The following is a 17,904-nucleotide window of genomic DNA, read 5'->3' on the forward strand; positions in this document are numbered from 1 at the left end:
CCGCTTCCCGCACCCTGCGGCCGCCCCGCGTTGTCCCGCGGGTGCTGAAGGGCCCAAGGCCGCCCGCGCCCCGGTACCCTGCGCTCCTCAGAGCCCCGCAGCTCTTCCCATCAGGTGCGCGTCAGGATGCACCGCGCCAGGTAGCCCGGACAATGAGCCTGCTCCTTGGTTCCTCTGTGCGCGCTGGTTTCCCTGCCCAGCGTTTCCCGTGGCCCTTGTTCCCTGGCTGGCTGTACATCGATATGTGCTTCCAGTGCTGTTCCCACCTCTGCACCCACACAGGTATGCCCGAATCTGCCACCCCCAGGTGCAGTTGCTAGACGAGCATGGAACCTGTACCCAAACAGCATGCGCACAGGCTTCAGCCGTCATAGTTTTTGGTTTACAAGTGTTGCAATTAACATGGGATGGCACATTTATGCTTTTTCCATACTTTTCTGCCTGCGCATAGGAACTTTCTGTGATTTACTCTACTTGACTTTCTACTCTGTCACTAATTCTCAATTAAGTTCAGATTCATAATATCAGTGAATGTTATCATTTCCTCTCCCTCCCCACCCTGCTGTCCAGGATGTAGTTGTGTGTCTTCTTCACTTGCATTTGATCATGGATTATACACCATGGTACATTATCTAGACTTTGATAAATGGAACATATAAAAATAAATAATTGTTTATTCATACTTTCAGGAACAAAACATAAGTACCTGAAAAAAGTCTGCTTATGTATCTTTTCTAGGTAGAGTCCAAGCAGGCTTTAGTTATCCTCACTTCACCAGTTCAGTAATGCTGGTAAAAAGATGAGAACAGGTGGGAAGACCTGTTTTGGCAGCATTCCCTACATATACTGCCTTAAAGAGATTGTGAAACTGCAACCATAAATATTACAGTATGACTGGTAGACACTTCAGGAGGAAAAAAAAAAACAGTGTATCATTTTCTTTTCAAATACCTTAGGATATTATTGACAAAAAACAATGTGAAGTCTGTATCCTAGTGCCTGAGATAATAAGCACTTCATCCCTCCCTGGTGATGACAGTAGAAACCTGTAATCAGACTGATCCTGTTTAGTACTATTGGTTACTTAATCTAGAGGACTGCATTATTTTTCATCTTTCAAACTTTCCCACCTGCTTTTGATGGGCTGGATGTGACTTGCCTTGTACTTTTCATGTTGGTATTCCATTGGGGTGAACCTGACCACATTTGACAGCCTTACTACCTCATTTCTGTCTCTGTTTTGGTCTCTTTTAATAAAGTTGCCTTACAAGTGAAGAGACAAATTAAATATTTTTCCTACAGCTGCTTTTCTCTCCCTTGGGGCCAAAATTGAAAGTTACCATGTTCAGGAAGTGGAATGCAGCAGTCTCAAACGTGTTTGAGAACTGCGCCTGAGGCTGGCAGCTCTTTCAGTCTCTGATATTCCAGGCGGCATCTGAAGGTTCTTTAATTTGTTTTTTCCCCTTGTTATTTTTCTTTTGTTTCTTTTGCTATTCATTTAACCTTCGACTGTCATACAATAAACACCATGTTAACCAGTTTACTGCACAATATTTAAGAAATGGTATGTAATGCCCATATACCTGACTTGCATGTAATATTTTTTAATTTTCAGCATGTTTTCCAGTCTTTAGTACTCAACATTAAGTATCTGGTATAAATAATCTTAGCCCAGCATACCACTTTGGGTTCCGGATTCTACAAAAGGGTTAATGGTAATACAGTCGGTTTGTTTACTCTCTGTAATGCTGAGGTGATACAATGTAGCTTTCACTGTCCACTGGTATGTCCACTACAGCAGTGTAAATAATTAGCCACAGCTGTAATAAGGATGTCTGTGTGATACTGGGAACCTGGATGTATGCAGGACGCAACAGTGGAGAAGAGGCCATGCAGATCCCTGTATCACCTGTGTAAATCTTATTCTGGACTTAAAGAAGTCGCCCAAAACCTCACATTTCAAACTTTACAGAATCTCAGAATTATTGAGATCAGAAGGGATCTCAGGAAATTTTCTATTTAGCCATCTCTGCTCAGTGTAGGGTCAAGTAGAGCGGATTGCTTAGGGCCATATCCAGTTGTGTTTCAAATCTCGCCAAGGATGGAGTTTCCATAACCTGTTTGAACCAGTGTTCAACCACCCTCATGGTAACATAAGAAAAAGCTGCTTTTTTTTTTTTTTTAAAAAAAAAAGGAATTTCCTGTGTTTGAATTTGTTCCTATTACCTCTCATTCTTTCACTGAAAATAGCTTGGCTTCATCTTTGAAGACAGAAAAAGAGTCTTTGAAGCTAGAAAAGAATCCAGCTTCATCTTTGCTTATTATGGCAAAATATTAAAGCTCAGCATTTCATTAACGTTTCATGTTACTTTCCTGAGTCCCTTTCCAAGGCTTGTTCTTGTACTGAGAAGTGTTTCTCATGAGAGACAGGCATGTTTAAGCTATTGTATTTTATTGTGGACTACCTAGAAGTGCAACATAGATATTATTATTGCTTTAAAAGATTACCTGTAAAAAATGTTAGTGGCTTTTAGGAAAAATGGATTTGCTTTGGATCCTGTGAAAGCTCTCAGTATTATTTAGATAGATGTTGTCTTTTGATTTTGTTAGCCAAACTCGGAAAGAAATCAGAAAATTAATTTTCCTAGACCTAGACTTTGATAAATATTTGTTTTAGCCTGTCACAATGTTGACTGTACAGAAGTTTCAGATTCACCATTTTTCCCCCTTCTCCCTTTTTGAAAGTTCTTTAAAAAGCATGGTGATTTAATTACTAATTGTTTTCATGCTTTAAATAATTATCAGCAGTCTGATCACTATATGACCAAATTTAGCTGTAGATTTCAGTCCCTTAATCCTGCTAGTGCTAGGTGTTCTTTAAACCTTGGGAAAGTATAGAAGAAGCATCCCCTTTCCATGCACTTGAGAAGTGGATCACGATTGTGTCTGAAGCAATGTTGGCAATTCATTTGAGTAATAAAGAAGAGCATACTTGCTGCCCCTTCCTGAACAGCTGTGTTTTCCCAGTCACCTTGATCTTCCTCAGATGAAAAAGGAACAATCAAGCCAAACAAAGGTGAAGGATGGGAAAATGTGATAACGATCAGGGGTTCAGTTTCATAGCTGAAGTATCTGAGATTTTTCGAAAGCAGCTATTCATTTCCAAAAGTCAGCACCTCTTCCAACTCACAATCCTGTCTATCTTCTGCAGCATCTGCTTCTGCCTGTCCATTTTCCACATTGTACATACCATCTCCTTGTGTATTTTTTAAATTGCTGTATGTATCAATTGTATCAATTCTAACGGGGAAAATTGGTTTGCTATCTGTTTGATTGCTAAATGTCTCACTTTTCGGGAGCATGTCGTCAGCAAACAGCAGGGTATGACTGTATTTCCTATTTGTGTGTGTTTGCAGGACTATTTCTTTATGCTTGGGTATGTTTGCAGGACTGAGGAGGAGAGGTGAATAATACACAGTAATTGTTATGTGTTATAAAATATATGAAGGAAAAGAAGAAACTATTAAAAGTAGGTACTTAGGAAACAATAAAGAAGTGGAAATTATTAAATTCATAGCCTAGGCATAGCTCATTATTTTGCTTGTAGAGACAAAGGGAAGTTGTCCTTTCATTTCATAAATAACATGCTAGGTAGGATAAATTTGAGGCTGCTTCCTGGTTTCTTAAAGGATCTTTGTCTCTCTCTTTTCCTTTTTTTAGTACTTCACTTTTCTCTGTAACCTCCCAATTATATGGCAAGAAGCCAGGTTCACTTATCCAATATTCCTACAGAAACTGGGGATGGGATCTTTATGATTTTTGCCTCGAGTAGAACTTGCTTCTTTAGCTGGCTGTATCTTTTCTAGACAACACAATAAAATTGGCATTGTTCTTGTCAGTGATAAAGCTTCTTAGGGAGTTCTTGTCCCTGAGATCTTACTCTTCCTTACATGGTTTGCTGCATTTTATAGGTACAAAAAGCCCCTAAAAGTACAGCGATATTAGCGTCCTGTAACTCAGAATAAAATTATCACATCAGATGACATTTGGAAAATTATCTTTGTTGGAACAAGTTTTTAGAAATGAATAGTTAGATTCAGAAGGTTTCATAGTTACATCTTCTCTGCATACTCTGAGGAAGTAATTGCTCTTCACCGTGTAGTATATTTTTTCAGTTTGTCCTCTTAAATTCTCATTTTTCAACATTTACGAGCTCATTTTTTGTCATACCAAGTCTTTTTGGTAGGAAAAACATAAATGTCATCAAAACTACTTTATACTATTTGAACTGTTAACCATCTATGCCAGCCTCTTCCTCCCTTTGTAACTTCCTCATTGACTGCATAATATTTACAAGGGCTTGTAGTGATAGGATGAGAGGTAATGGTTTTAAACTAAAAGAGGGTAGATTTAGATTAGGTAGTAGGAAGAAATTCTTTACTGTAAGGGTGGTCAGACACTGGAGCAGGTTGCCCAGAGAAGTTGTGGATGCCCCCTCCCTGGAAGTGTTCAAATCCAGGCTTTGAGTAACTTGCTGTAGTGGACGATGTCCCTGCCCCTGTGATATATAAAAGTTTAAACCATAAGCCTTTCAATTAGAGTTGACTTTTGGGTGAACTTCCCAACCTGTACCTTAGTAGTATGAAATGTGACTGTGAGATTCTTTCCCCAACCTATATCACATCAGCATGAAATAAGACCATGGCACTTTTCCTCCTACAATTTGAAGCCAGGTGCAGAATACCAACATAGTGGCTCTTTGGACATATCTCAGATCGTGGCCAAACCCGGGATGCACCCATATGAAGTGAAACTTACCCACCAGATGTTACTGTGCCTTTCTGTCTGCGTAATTTGTTTGTTAGATTGTATAAAAGCAGGACCCTCCCACAGCAACGATGGAGACCTCACCTACGAGTGGACACACTATGTGGAACTTCCCAATTGCCAGGGAAAGGCACTCCAAATCCTTCGCTGTGAAAGGGGGGCCCCAGCTGATGTACAGGATCTGGATGATGATAAGTGTTTGGGCAATTGGTGATGTATCTATTAATCACTATGTTTTTTTTCTTAAGTAGTAATAATTGGGTGCATTACCCTGTTTAACTCTGTACCTTGATTATTCTAATTTTTCCCCTGTTTTAAACTAGACTACAATAAGTTTGTTTCTGATATTGTTTATGTCTGTGTCATTTTTGCTAACCCCATCAATTGGCAAAACCCCCTGGCAGTGGGGTTGGAACTAGATGATCTTTAAGGTCCCTTCCAACCCAAACCATTCTGTTATTCTATGATTTTTCTATTCCTCTTTTTTTTTTTTTTTTTAAGTGTTATTTCTGTTTGTCAACACTTACTCATACTAAATGAAACCAGTCTTCCCAAAAGATTTGTTTCTTAAAGAAAAAGGATAGTAAAAACTTAAAAGGAAAAAAGAAATCCATATGTTAGAAAAATCTGAATAATTAACTCTGGTCTTTTGCCAGAGTTCCAGACCAATGAATAATTTCCATGAGTCACTGGTCTAGCACTCTGGTGATGTGACTGGAGGACATATTGGAGAAACCACAATCAGAGCCAGACGCTGTCTTGTTAAAGCTATTGGGAAATTTTCTCAGTGTATTTTCCTGTGGGAGAAATAAAATCCTTCATTTGTTAATCCTCTACCTCTCCTCAAAAAAAAATAGCACCACCCCTCAAAAGAAACAGTGAGGTTGCTGTGGGTCTAAATATGTGTCTTTCATCACAAACACTTTTACATCTGTCCTGAGTCTTTATTCTGCATCTCATTCTTGAATTCTATCATAAAGTTTCTCTGACCTAGAGGTTTCTTGTGACCAACTGAAGCTCATCCAGCTAAAGTAATGCAAAGGTTTTTCCCTCTGCAAGCTTCATAAGTAGTGTGCCACTTCCCGTCTTCATGAATCAGTTGTCAACCTTTAGCACCCTAGACAATGCCCTTCCTGAAATTTTAGTTTTCCTCAACTTCCATGAACTTCTCTTCTCTTGTATTCCTCTTAATCCTTCTATAAAGCTCTTTGCTGTTGTCATAGAGTTTGATAATAGTTTACTAGTTTAATGATGCATCTGCTTCTGCTAGTCTTTTTTTATGCACCATTTTTCTTTTACTTATGTAATACCACCTTTGGGTAGGAGGAAACAAGATTGCCTCTTCTTGTTCTGTCTTTCTACAGCACTTAGCAGAGCACCATTTTGGGCTGTGGTTAGAGCTCCTCTGGAATAGCAGCAAAAGTTGTTTTGTTACTCCTAATTAAAGTCTGTGGAAAGCAGAATTGAAGCCTGGGAGTTTTTATGCACTTATGCTAAAAGGGTCAGTGTAGCACAATCCGCCACAGAGCGGCAAAAGATACTGTAGGAATCTTGGTTACTTAAATTCCTCTGTTGATCTTGTGGAAAAAAGATTGTTTTTTCTTGAAAAACTTGACTTCTTCCTAAATCAAGTGATAAATTCCATTGTCATTTTTAAAATACTCGTTTCTTGGTCAGAGCTCCCTTGGATAAAGCCATTGATAGAGGAAAAATCTTCATGTTGTGTCTGAGTTGTCTCTTCAATCACAAGAACAAAGTAAGTAATTCTGTGACTAGCAGGACTTTTGAAGTGGACTTGCTGTGGCAGTGTATGAGTGAATTATCCCATCTAATGTCTGAAGATGCTTTACAGCAGGGGCACAAAGTTGGATCTCTTATAAGGCCGTTGGTTACTAAAAGCATTGACATCCTTACTCTCTCTCAAATCTATCTGAAATTGCTCCAGAAATACTGGATTACTTAAAAACATTGAAATGGAGGGTTCATAAGATAATTTATGTGATCTTAGGAGCCTCATTTTCTTAAGAAAAATAGATTAAAAATCTTCTAACCCTAAACTATTTTTATTTCCTGCAGTCTGTAAAAATATATTTTCCCCGCTTTGCCTAGATACAGAGTCTTGAGCTTGTGGAGGTGTGTTATCTCATATCGTGTTGGTGTGGTCTGTCTGACCTTTGTTTCTTTGTTTATACCAATCATTTACCTTTATTAATGTGGTGTAGTAATAAATACCAAAGTCAACAAAGCTTCAAGTCAGATGAAAACTGTTGTTCTTTCAGTAAATTACTGTAACTATTATCACAGCATGAAAACTGAAGAAGAGGAAGGCGAAGCGGCTTCTGATGAAGGAAATGTCAAATGACTTGAGGCTGCCAATATATAATTGTTTAGTTTTCTACCATAATGGACATTTCAAAGTAGAAATAAATGCACATTAAATCACATTAAACATAAAAAATATATTGTATTTGCAGAAAGCAAAATAAACTGACCACATCAAGTGTTAATATTGATCAAATAATTACATTTTAGTGGTTACTAGACATCAGAGTATCCTGTCTTTCAGGAAATATCTGCAACCTGCACCTCATGTAAAATTAAATTAAAATCAGATTTTTAATATCTCTCCTATGAGGACAGGCTGAGCGAGTTGGGGCTGTTCAGCCTGGAAAAGAGAAGGCTCCAGGGAGACCTTATAGTGGCCTTCCAGTACCTGATGGGGCTACAAGAAAGCTGGGGAGGGACTTTTTACAAAGGCAGTTAATGCCAGAACAAGGGGAAATGGCTTTAAGCTGGAAGAGGGCAGGTTTAGATTAGATATTAGCAAGAATTAATTACTGTGAGGGTGGTCAGACACTGGAAGAGGTTGCCCAAGGAAGCTGTGGATGCCCCCTCCCTGGAAGTGTTCAAGGCCAGGCTGGATGAGGCTTTGAGCAACCTGGTCTAGTGGAAGGTGTCCCTGCTGATGGCAGGGGGGTTGGAACTAGATGATCTTTAAGGTCCCTTCCAACCCAAACCATTCTATGATTCTATGATTTTATGAAAAAAGTCCTGTTTTATAATGAATGTGGTAGCTCTTTATATTTAACATACATAATTTGTATGCTTGTTTCAGAGAAAACTGAGTTACTATGATTTTAAATTAACATTTTTTTGAATTTTACATATCAATATCGGTTTGTTGTCTTTTTATGGAGATGGAGAGCAGGGACTGTTAACATGAGACCTTTGCCGTCCAGAATATTGCTTTGGGCTTGTCACCTCTGAAAGCATTTTGAATGTCAGCTTTTTTTTTTTCCTTATTTTTTCTGTGCTCCTTGCCATTAGCATAGAGTGGGAGGAACAACAGTGGCCTCACAGTGCATCATGTGGGTTCCATTTGTCCATACCCTTGCATCTTGCAGAAATACATTTCTCTGGGGACCTACTGCTTTCAAGGCCACTGGGAGTGTAGGGCTACACATGGTACCTGCCTGAAGACTTTGGCTTCCCAGGCTTTAAAAAGGCAAAAGCTAGGCCCTCACCAATTCACTCACAGTCCATATTGCTGTCTCTCTCTTTCCCTGTGAAAGTGAAACTCATCAGTTTGTGAAACTTCCTCACCCACCAACTTTCCTTTTTTACCTTCTAATTTATTTCAACTTAGGTAGTTGAATGTTGGAGGAGATTGGCATTTCTACAAATACTTGCTTTGGAAAGATGCTGGGTGAACTGATAATTTAAACCAGTATCTTGTGTCTTCTGTACAGTTAAAATATTTTGAAGCTTGAATATATACTTTTTACTTTTTTGCAGATCCAGTCTGGCTTACGGAATTGTTGAAGATCTGAGATCAATGAAAAAATACTTTTGCATGCAAAAAAGGATCATTTTGGTTTATCTGTCTTAAAATCATGAAGTGTGGCACTTGATGACTCAGCTGCAAGATTTCTTCATTAACTGAAGAACAAAGTGCTTTTCAACCTGTACTTCTGTAGCACTATGACTAACTGTAAAGGCAGATCTACTGTCTCCAAAACAAATAGCAAAGTTCATGACAGAGAAGGTTTTGTGAACTGGACCATAAATCTTAATACAATTCAGTCTGATAAATTTTTGAGACTGCTTTTGAGTATGGTTCCTGTTGTTTACCAAATAAACCAGGATGAAAGACACAAAAAAGTGAATGGTGTCTGGCAAGATGGATTGCAACCAGCAGGACACAATTTTAATATTAGATCTGAACAACATACAGAGTACCATCACTTCTCAGAACCAGGTTTTCATGGTAGTAATGGACACAGCCCATCTAGCTGTAGCCCTGATTATGATGATTTTACCAGTTATAATTACTGTGATGGCATGGACACTTCAGAAACAGATGCCATGTTGCAGGAAGACAACCTATCTAGTGACAGTAATGAAGATATCATTGTGGAAGGAAGTAGAAAACAACCCAAAGAATCTAGTAGTATTATGGCATTACAGATCCTTGTACCTTTTTTGCTGGCAGGATTTGGAACTGTTTCTGCTGGCATGGTTTTGGATATTGTACAGGTTGGTATTTGCTTTGAAAGATGTTTTTTTAACAGGGGGCTGTTATAAAAAAGTCTGTGGGCTTTATGATTCTAACATGTGCTATTGTAGATGTTTACAATATTTAGGAGTAATTAGATCTGTGTATTGTTGTGCTACTATGAACTCCTTTTCCCCAAACCTCATCTTAAACAGTTCCAAAGTTTAATTTGGAGTCATTCAAGTCTTGGTAGGTGTTGTCGCTTAACCACAGTGAGCTGGTGAATAAAACTATTGCCTTCTGCTTTAACTAAGGATTGAAATATAGTAATGGTTCAAGATTCTGTTGACACTAATAAATATATATATAGTCAAGTGGGAGTTGTAATTAACCATGATGCCACAATACATAGGAGTTTAAAAAGATTAGAAGAATTTATTGCATTATCTCATCTCCTTGTGTGCTTCAAGGTTATGCAATTTCTGAAATACTGTGTACATTTAGTCCATGATAATGCATATAGTGTATGAAAATGTGCATTATATTCATATGGTATATGAAAATAATATGAAGTGATTTAGAACTTTCGTGAATATTGACGTGTATGTAAGTAACTTTTTTATATAACATTAAGTATACTGAACACTCAGAATTACAGACATCAGTGATGTGAACAGGGCTGCAAAGTCACATCCACCTTGAAATATACTTGTAGTAGGTCCAGAGAAGCCAGATTATCTTGGTTTGTGGTAGCAGATTTAACTGATGATAGTTATTCAGGACTAAGATAAAATAGAACTTTCTCTGAATTTTAAGATTTAAGTTTAATAATATTTTTAAAACCTGTTTTGGAGTATTACGTCGCTAAGATCCTACTGATACAGAATATTTTTAGGACTGGTTTCTAGCTTAACACGGTGGTAGGTATCAGCAGCATTCCAGTGGAGTTAAAAGTAACAGTTGCTTAAGAAATAATTCTTTGTGCTGTGAGATTTGAAGAAAGTTCTGTAGCAAGTAACATTTAAGAAAGATTTGTTGGACTAGTTTGTTTTCTTGCCTTCTCTTTGCATTTTGAAGGCTATATTTTATTTCCTACCTAATTTCTAGTTTTTAAAATCCATAAAATTTTTATAAATACAAATCTCATGGATCCTTTCTTCCTGTATGAATTAAAAAAAAATTATTTAACAATATGAAATAACCACAATATTCAAACTGAAAGACAGTAGATAAATTAATGTGTTTTTTTCCTTTGTTTTGTTTTGTTTCATTCAGCTTTAGGGTTTTCTTTAGCTACACTGAAGGGTTTACAAAGTTAATTTAAATAAGAGTAAGAGGTGACCGTCTTTGTCACTCAGAATCTTGAGAGTGTACAGGAAGCTTGGACTTCAACCGATTGCAATGAAAGACACATTTATACATCAAGAAAAAAGGAAATAAAAATTGACATGCAAACTTTAGTGCTTCCTTGCACTGCTTTGCACCAATCTCGTGCTGTGTTCATTTACATCTTACCAGTTTATTCTTTGTACAGCTGCTTTGTTTGTACTCTGTTAATATATGATTGACTTCATGATGCAGCCCAATGATCAGCCAAAAGAAGCAGTTGTGCCTTCTGCCACTACTGGCTTCCAACAAAATGTTTCACCTTGTCTTCCTTCCCTTAAGGGAATGTAAGTGTTTGTATAGCTGGTTTTGAGCTGGACTGAGATATATCTTCATTTTTCCTTTTGTATTACTTTTAATCTTGATTTGTCTCTCAGTCCAGCTCACCATGAATGACACAAAGGCAAAAATAAATAGCTAGTGTTAGTACTACCTTTTTTCACCTTAAACTAAGCCTTAAACTGCGATGTCAGTAAAGCAGGATTTTTAAATGTGACAGAATATGTTTTGAACATGAAAATTTGAAGACAACAAAGCATTCTAAGCTTGTTTTTTGTGTTTTTTTGGTTTTGTTTGTTTGTTTGTTTTTAACAAACCATTTCATAGCTCTTCTTTCCCAGTAGTAAATACATATGTAACTTGACATACAGGAAATTCTCATATCTTTTTTACATTTGAGAATGGAATCCTTTTATTTCAATTAAAATAATAATTTAAATGATTGCAAATCCATGAATGTGAAGGCAGTTTATGGTTTTGTTAATTTAGTTAAAGTTGGTAAATGATTACAAATTAAATACATGAATTAGCAGACATACAAAGTAGTACAGCATATCTGTGTTGAGAACTCAGTGCAGGCAAAAAATTATTGCAGAGTTTGTCTTTGCTTTATAAAATCTGAGTTTTGGAAAACTGTACTTTTCTAAATTTCACACATGGAAGTAAAAGAATAAAGAGAAGCTTTTTTCACTTGCAGGTTCTGTTCATACGATAACTAATTCCTTGTTGGTTTTATGTGAGGTTTCTACACAGCTAGAAGGGAAAAGTTGAAAATATTATTATAAGTTAAGAGCAGAATTCAAGAGCACTCAGCACCTGGCAGTATTTTAAAGTCATGAAAAAAAAGACTTCCAATTAATAACATCTTTTTTTAACTAGGTTTGTTTTAAGGCCAAATTTTATATCTCTTGTTTTTGATATTCTCATCTTTGAAGTAGTAATATGCAGTCATAAATCTATTTTATCTAGATAGATAACAGTTCTGGCTTTAGATTTTTAGGTCTGATATAAAAAGAATTATTTTTTGTTAGAGGCTTAAGTTAAGAGTTACAGATTTTTTTTAATACTTTGCGGATGATCTAAAGAGAATTTTTCAATTGAATGTTTCCCACTGTATCCTTTGTATAGCACTGGGATGTGTTCAAGAATGTTACTGAAGTTTTTATCCTGGTTCCTGCACTTCTGGGTCTCAAAGGAAATTTGGAAATGACCTTGGCATCCCGGCTGTCAACTGCTGTAAGTAACTTTCTCTTCCTCTTCACTCTTCAGATATATGTTGTAAATATTTCAAAAGGAAATAGAACTTTGGAACACAAATGTTTTATGTCTATGGCTTAATCTGGCTGTTATGGAGGGTCTTTAAATCTGTTATTAAATTGACATATTTAAAAAGGTGACCCTCTTCTAATCTCCATAGATCAAAATTTTACTTATTTGGTCTCTTCTGAGTCATCATTCAGAAGAGATAAAGTAGTTTTTTGAGATTTACATATGTATTTGGTAAGGTTGACAGATGTCTTTGGCCTTGAGGGAGTTTGAATAGCCTAACAAAATGTGTATGTTTCAAACACATTTTTCTAAAAGTCACTGTGGTGCCAAACTAAAGCATTGCTACCACTGCTGCGCCAGACCTTTGTTGATCAAATTATAAGAAACTCTTCTGTAGCTTTCTGTCTGAATAATTTTATTCCTCTTTTGTTGTGGTGTTTTTTTGGATGGTCTGCTTATTTTTTTGTGTGTGTCAAGACTGTAACATAGCATAAGTACATTTTTTCCATGTCTTCTTTCTTACATATTTGTCATAGTTCTTTTTCTGTGTCTCAGGAGATGTTCCATTCCTTCCTTCTTCTGGCCAAAGCAAGCCAGATTGCCTTACCATATAGCTTTTTTTGTGTGTGTGTGAATGACTATAGTGAGCAGAATGTTCTAATAATGTGACTAAACTATTTCTGACACCTGAACTGGGTATCTCTGTAAAACACTGCCTAATGCAGTGTTTCTCCTTTGTAAGATCACTTTTCCATTCTCCAGCAAGGGCCCCGCTCTCTACCTGTTCCTGCTTGAATGAATCTTTCTTACTGTTTCTTAACAATATTGTGTATTTAAATCTTGCTGTCAAGCATGAATACTTTTGTCTTTTACCTTACTGGTTGGGCTTTTTGTGTTGACCTGTTGCTTAATTTGTTCCTGACTGGTACAGTTCGTGACCTGAGGATTGAAACTGCTTGTATTGCATAGTGAAAAATATACCAAGTCCAAGATCTGCCTTACTGAAGGCTTAAAGGAAGAACGTCAGAATCAGCTCCACCACTTCTACTTCAGTTAATGGGATCTTTAATTCTTTGTCTTAGTTGAGGTTATGACCTTTACCAGATCATGACTGCAGAACTCCTTTGGGCCAATCGGTGGTGGATTTCCCCATCCTCACCAATGCCATCTCATCTGTGAACCTCACAGCTCTCGGGGGACATTTGGAAAAGGGTCATGCAGACTCTATTTCTGTACTGGGAATCCTGACCTCAGTTCGTATTATCCATCAACCGTTACCAAAAGTCAAGGAGTTGATCTCCCTCTCACACACACAGAAAAAGGATACTGGAGTTCCCACAGCACTGGCTACATGTTCAGTGTTTAACCGAAGTTGGCATCATGAGGTTCAGGCCACTTCCCCTGAGCCCAAAGTGGAATTTCTAAGAGTATCCCTGTAAACTGTGTGGTAATGTGATTTGTAGATGTCTTGAACATGATTTTTTGGAGCAAATTTGTTCAATTGAAGCCCAAGCTCCTACCAAGACTCAAACAACAGCCAATTCTGAGAGGATTTGGTTTGAGGAATGTTACCAGTGCCACTTACCACTGTCATTAAGTCTCACCAAGACATAAATCAGCTGATGCTTCAAAGGTTTTTACTCAAGCATGCCATGAAGGCTTCCTCCCCAGTACCAGAAATTGTCCTATGTCTACCGTGGCCAAATCGTGTTAGCTGGCTCTATTCATGTCCTTACACCATGAAGTTTAATTAACTGGCTACAAAGAGGTCAGTGAAGTGTATGTGTCTTCAGACAATGGTATGTGTTGTGTGGGAGCTTCAGTTTCTTTGGCATTGCCCGAAGTCATGGTCACAGCACCACTGGTTCCAAGCTGTTTCCCAGCTTTGTTTGTTTTCTAATGCCTCTAATTTCCTTGTATGACTTGTTTTCTTTAAGAACCATAACAGACCATGGACTAAGTTACACAGGTGATGGAAATACTTTCCAGGACTTCCGTGGTCATGCTGTATGTTCATTGGACATCCTTCACAGGGAGGAGGGTCGAGGCTTGTCAGTTTGGTGAAAATTCTCTCCTTTGCCGGTGGTGGCTCTGATTTGTTCTAGCTGGTGAAGAGCTCATCAGTAAATGTTGTAGAGTGTGTGTGTATTTGCACTGGTGCACAACACAGTGAAGGTTTAAGAAAACAATACTCTACAGAATAAGAACAATATAGATAATTCAGTAGGAACAAAATGCTAACAAGATTATATTTAGTTTTTATATGTGAAAAAAACAGAAAAAATATCATACAAAGAACCTTCCAACTTTCTCTTATGTGTCTTTTTTCATGCTCAACACCAGTTGCAACGTGCACAGCTCTGTGAGCTGGTGGGTAGCTAGCAGCATACCCTCAAGTGCTACTGCAAAGGCAAACAAATGCACAAGAACTCAGTAATGTTTCTAATTGTTAGTTAAAAAAAAGCCCAAACAAAACCAAACAAAAACCTGTGGAAACCTGTTATATGTTACATATAACTTCTTACAGTTGACAATTTGGGCTTAGTTACCAGGTACGAATTTAAACTCCAGGACAGTTGCTTTGGTTGCTCTACTTCCCCCAGGTTTTAAAAACAGCTGCTGTGTCATATTGTATCACTCCTTACTGGAGAGTTTAATTAAAAAGTTTGGTATTTGACCTGCAGTTTACATACCAGTTATTTCAGACCTTTATGAACGAGGTTATTCAGACCTTTGCACTCTTCACATTGATTTCATTGACCCCCAACTCACTTTAGCCATCCAATCATTGGTCCTGTCATCCTCATACTAAGTGAAAACTGAAGGAGTATATTAAATCACGGTGTATCTAAACAGTTGGAGGCAGTTGTATGATTAATCTTCCTTTCTCAGACCTAAATTTGCAGTAGCTGTCTCCCCACCAGATACTGTCTTTACAGTAAACGCAAGATTGTGCCCCTGTCAATAGCTTTATCTTTGAGGAGGAAATTTCTAACATGAGTTCAGCATTGGAGCTAATTCATACCCTTCTAGCTCCATTAGCTTATAATTGCATCCGAATTTGTAGACATGTCTATGCTTTTGGAGCTGTAAACTAATTATCTTTACTCCATTGCAATATGGAGTCAGCCAAAAAATAATGTCTTGTTAGCAAGTTTCTGTTATTCATAATATATCCGGTTTAAAATTTTGCCTGATCACCTTCATTCTTCTCGTTGCCCAAATTCCTACTTTGGCTGCTTGTTACTCATCACTCACAATTTCCCATCCACTGAAGAATCAGTCATTTCATTAAATATATCTCAAGACTGTGTTTTTAATCTACATCATGGCATAGCTTGTACTTCTTTTTGGTGTTGGTGTTAATGCAAACCGTTCTCCCTCCTCCCACTGCTGTGCTGGCGTAACTTTGTGAGGTGTACTTAGGTCAACTGCCCACTCAAGCACAACATTTATATTGTGTGGTTTGTATTCTTCAGCTGTGTTCTGTAGTTTGAGTCACTCTCATTGTTTCGGTTCACACTGCTGCCTTTTCTCCCTATTCCCTTTTCTTCTTTTTTAAGAGGAAGTAACAAAAAAAAAATCAAACCCAACACCAAAACACCACTCATCTAGTCATCCCTGTAAACTTATGCAGACTCTTATTTTGACTGTATGTTATCAGGGTTAGGCATTAGCAATATGACTTTACAAACTTCTTGTTTAGGTTCATCTATTTCTCAGTATCACAGTGAACTTGATCTTACTTCATGGATATCTGCAGCTGAAAGGAATGGTCCTGCTCTTTTTCTCCCTTCCAAACCCTAGGAGCATTTGTGCATGGTTATATGGTTGCATGTGATGGATCAGACCATTTTGTAGAAGATAACCCCTTTTTGCTTCCTGAAAAGAAGTGCTTTCCATCAAACCAGCAAGCAAATTTATGTTGCCTTGAACTCACTCATGGAGTTGGTAGATCTGCTTCAAGAAAGAAAACATGAGTGTGTAGCTGATAGTAGGGGAAAGAAGAACTATGTCATTTGGCAGCAGCTCACTTTTAGGCTGCATTAAGCATTTTGCAAGATTACTGTTTTAACAGGGATTTTTTTGATAATTTTACAAAAACTTCTTTAAAGGAGAAAAGGAGTGAAGCTCTCTGTAGCCTGCCATTTCAGTCATTTAGCATATATATTTAAGAAGGATGCGAAGGAGATTCTTATCTGCACTACCTTAAATATTGCTGTAATATTTAAATTTAATGCATGTAATTGCAGAGCTTTGACTGGACTTTGAACACTGTAAAATATTTATAATGTAGATTGAGATAAAGTGTCTTATCATATTTCTAAGTTTTTAAGTTAGCATTTCTTTTAATGCTTTGTTCCTTGCACGTCACAAAATGGAACAAAGTGGAAAAGAAATGTAAGTAAAATCAACTGGAAATAAATTATCAAAAGAAGAACAAAATATGCATTAAGACTTCCTGTGTTTTGAGAAGTTTGTTATCTTATAAATTAGTATTCTATGGAAAAAACCACTAAAGTTTATGCTCAACCTGTAAAAAATCTTTCAGTTATCTCAAAAGGGAAGTTATTTTAAATATAGTCATATTGCAGTGGTACGTACTGTTCTTCCAATCTTGTTCTCCAACTCAAAAAAATAAGTACAAGTAGGGAATACATTATAAAAGAGTATGTATGTGCTTTTAAATTTCTTAGAATAATATATTTTTGTCTTTCCAGCTGCTGCTTTAGGTTGAGACTTATATGATTTACGGCATAATAAGTCTCTAGCTGTCTAAAGTGACTGAACACTGATAAGTTTCCCTTCCAGTCACTGACCTAATCACTGGTGGTGCTTGGACATTCCTGGAATGTAAGGTGGCTAGTATATCTTGCACAGTAAGCTAATGTTAGACAAGTTACTATGTAAAACTGCATCAAGTGTAGCTACTTTTGGATAGATACTGTAAGTACAATTTAAAATCAACAGCAATGTTCGACTTGAAAAATTATAGCTTGGTTTTAACGTGCTTTCGAAAAGTCTCTTTTTTTGTATGTGTTGAATTATTTCTGGGTGTCTGCCTTGTTAGTGCATTTTCAAGCAATACAATTTTAAACCCAAATGCCTGAAATTCTTTCATAATTTTGACAGGTAAATATTGGAAAAATGGATTCTCCCATTGAGAAATGGAACCTCATAATTGGCAATTTGGCCTTAAAACAGGTAAATATAATGGAGTTATTTGACTAACTCTTGTAAGTGAGTGAAGTTATTCAAAAAGTCCATCACAAGCATTGGCAAGCATGGAGATGGACAGTGTTAATGGGAAACTAGCTGTACTACAGTGGCTCATACTTAACATACAATGTTTGCATGACTGATTTTTTTTTTAACAACGTAGTTCTTCTCTAAAACAATATGAGCTTGTATTTAACAGAAGAATAGGTAACATATTATTTTAAAATGTACCAAGGGTGTTTTCTTTTTAATTTTTCTGAGAGAGAACCTGAGAATGATTAGAGAAAAATTTCAGATTTGGCAAAACCTTTTAAATTTGACCTCTCAAATGTTTTCAGTACTGTATTTACATTGGACTCAATGTTTAAAGGAAGTATGTGATAGAGCTTTTGGATAATAAACAACATTTTAAATAGCTGGATCATTTG

The 17,904-nt window shown here is 37.1% G+C and overlaps 1 protein-coding gene across 1 annotated transcript in view; it reads left to right on the forward strand.

Moving 5' to 3' along the window:
- Positions 1–8,666: 8,666 nt before the first annotated feature.
- SLC41A2 (solute carrier family 41 member 2) overlaps positions 8,667–17,904 on the forward strand; it is a 44,845-nt gene continuing 35,607 nt past the window's right edge. Inside the window, exons 1-3 of the mRNA XM_010172098.1 lie at positions 8,667–9,363; positions 12,116–12,223; positions 17,390–17,461. Coding sequence (XP_010170400.1) covers positions 8,809–9,363; positions 12,116–12,223; positions 17,390–17,461 — 735 coding nt within the window. The 5' untranslated portion in view covers positions 8,667–8,808. The remainder of the gene's footprint in view (positions 9,364–12,115; positions 12,224–17,389; positions 17,462–17,904) is intronic.

This window comes from Antrostomus carolinensis, unplaced genomic scaffold (genome assembly GCF_000700745.2).
Source record: "Antrostomus carolinensis isolate BGI_N321 unplaced genomic scaffold, ASM70074v2 scaffold3807, whole genome shotgun sequence".
NCBI classification, from domain to species: domain Eukaryota; kingdom Metazoa; phylum Chordata; class Aves; order Caprimulgiformes; family Caprimulgidae; genus Antrostomus; species Antrostomus carolinensis.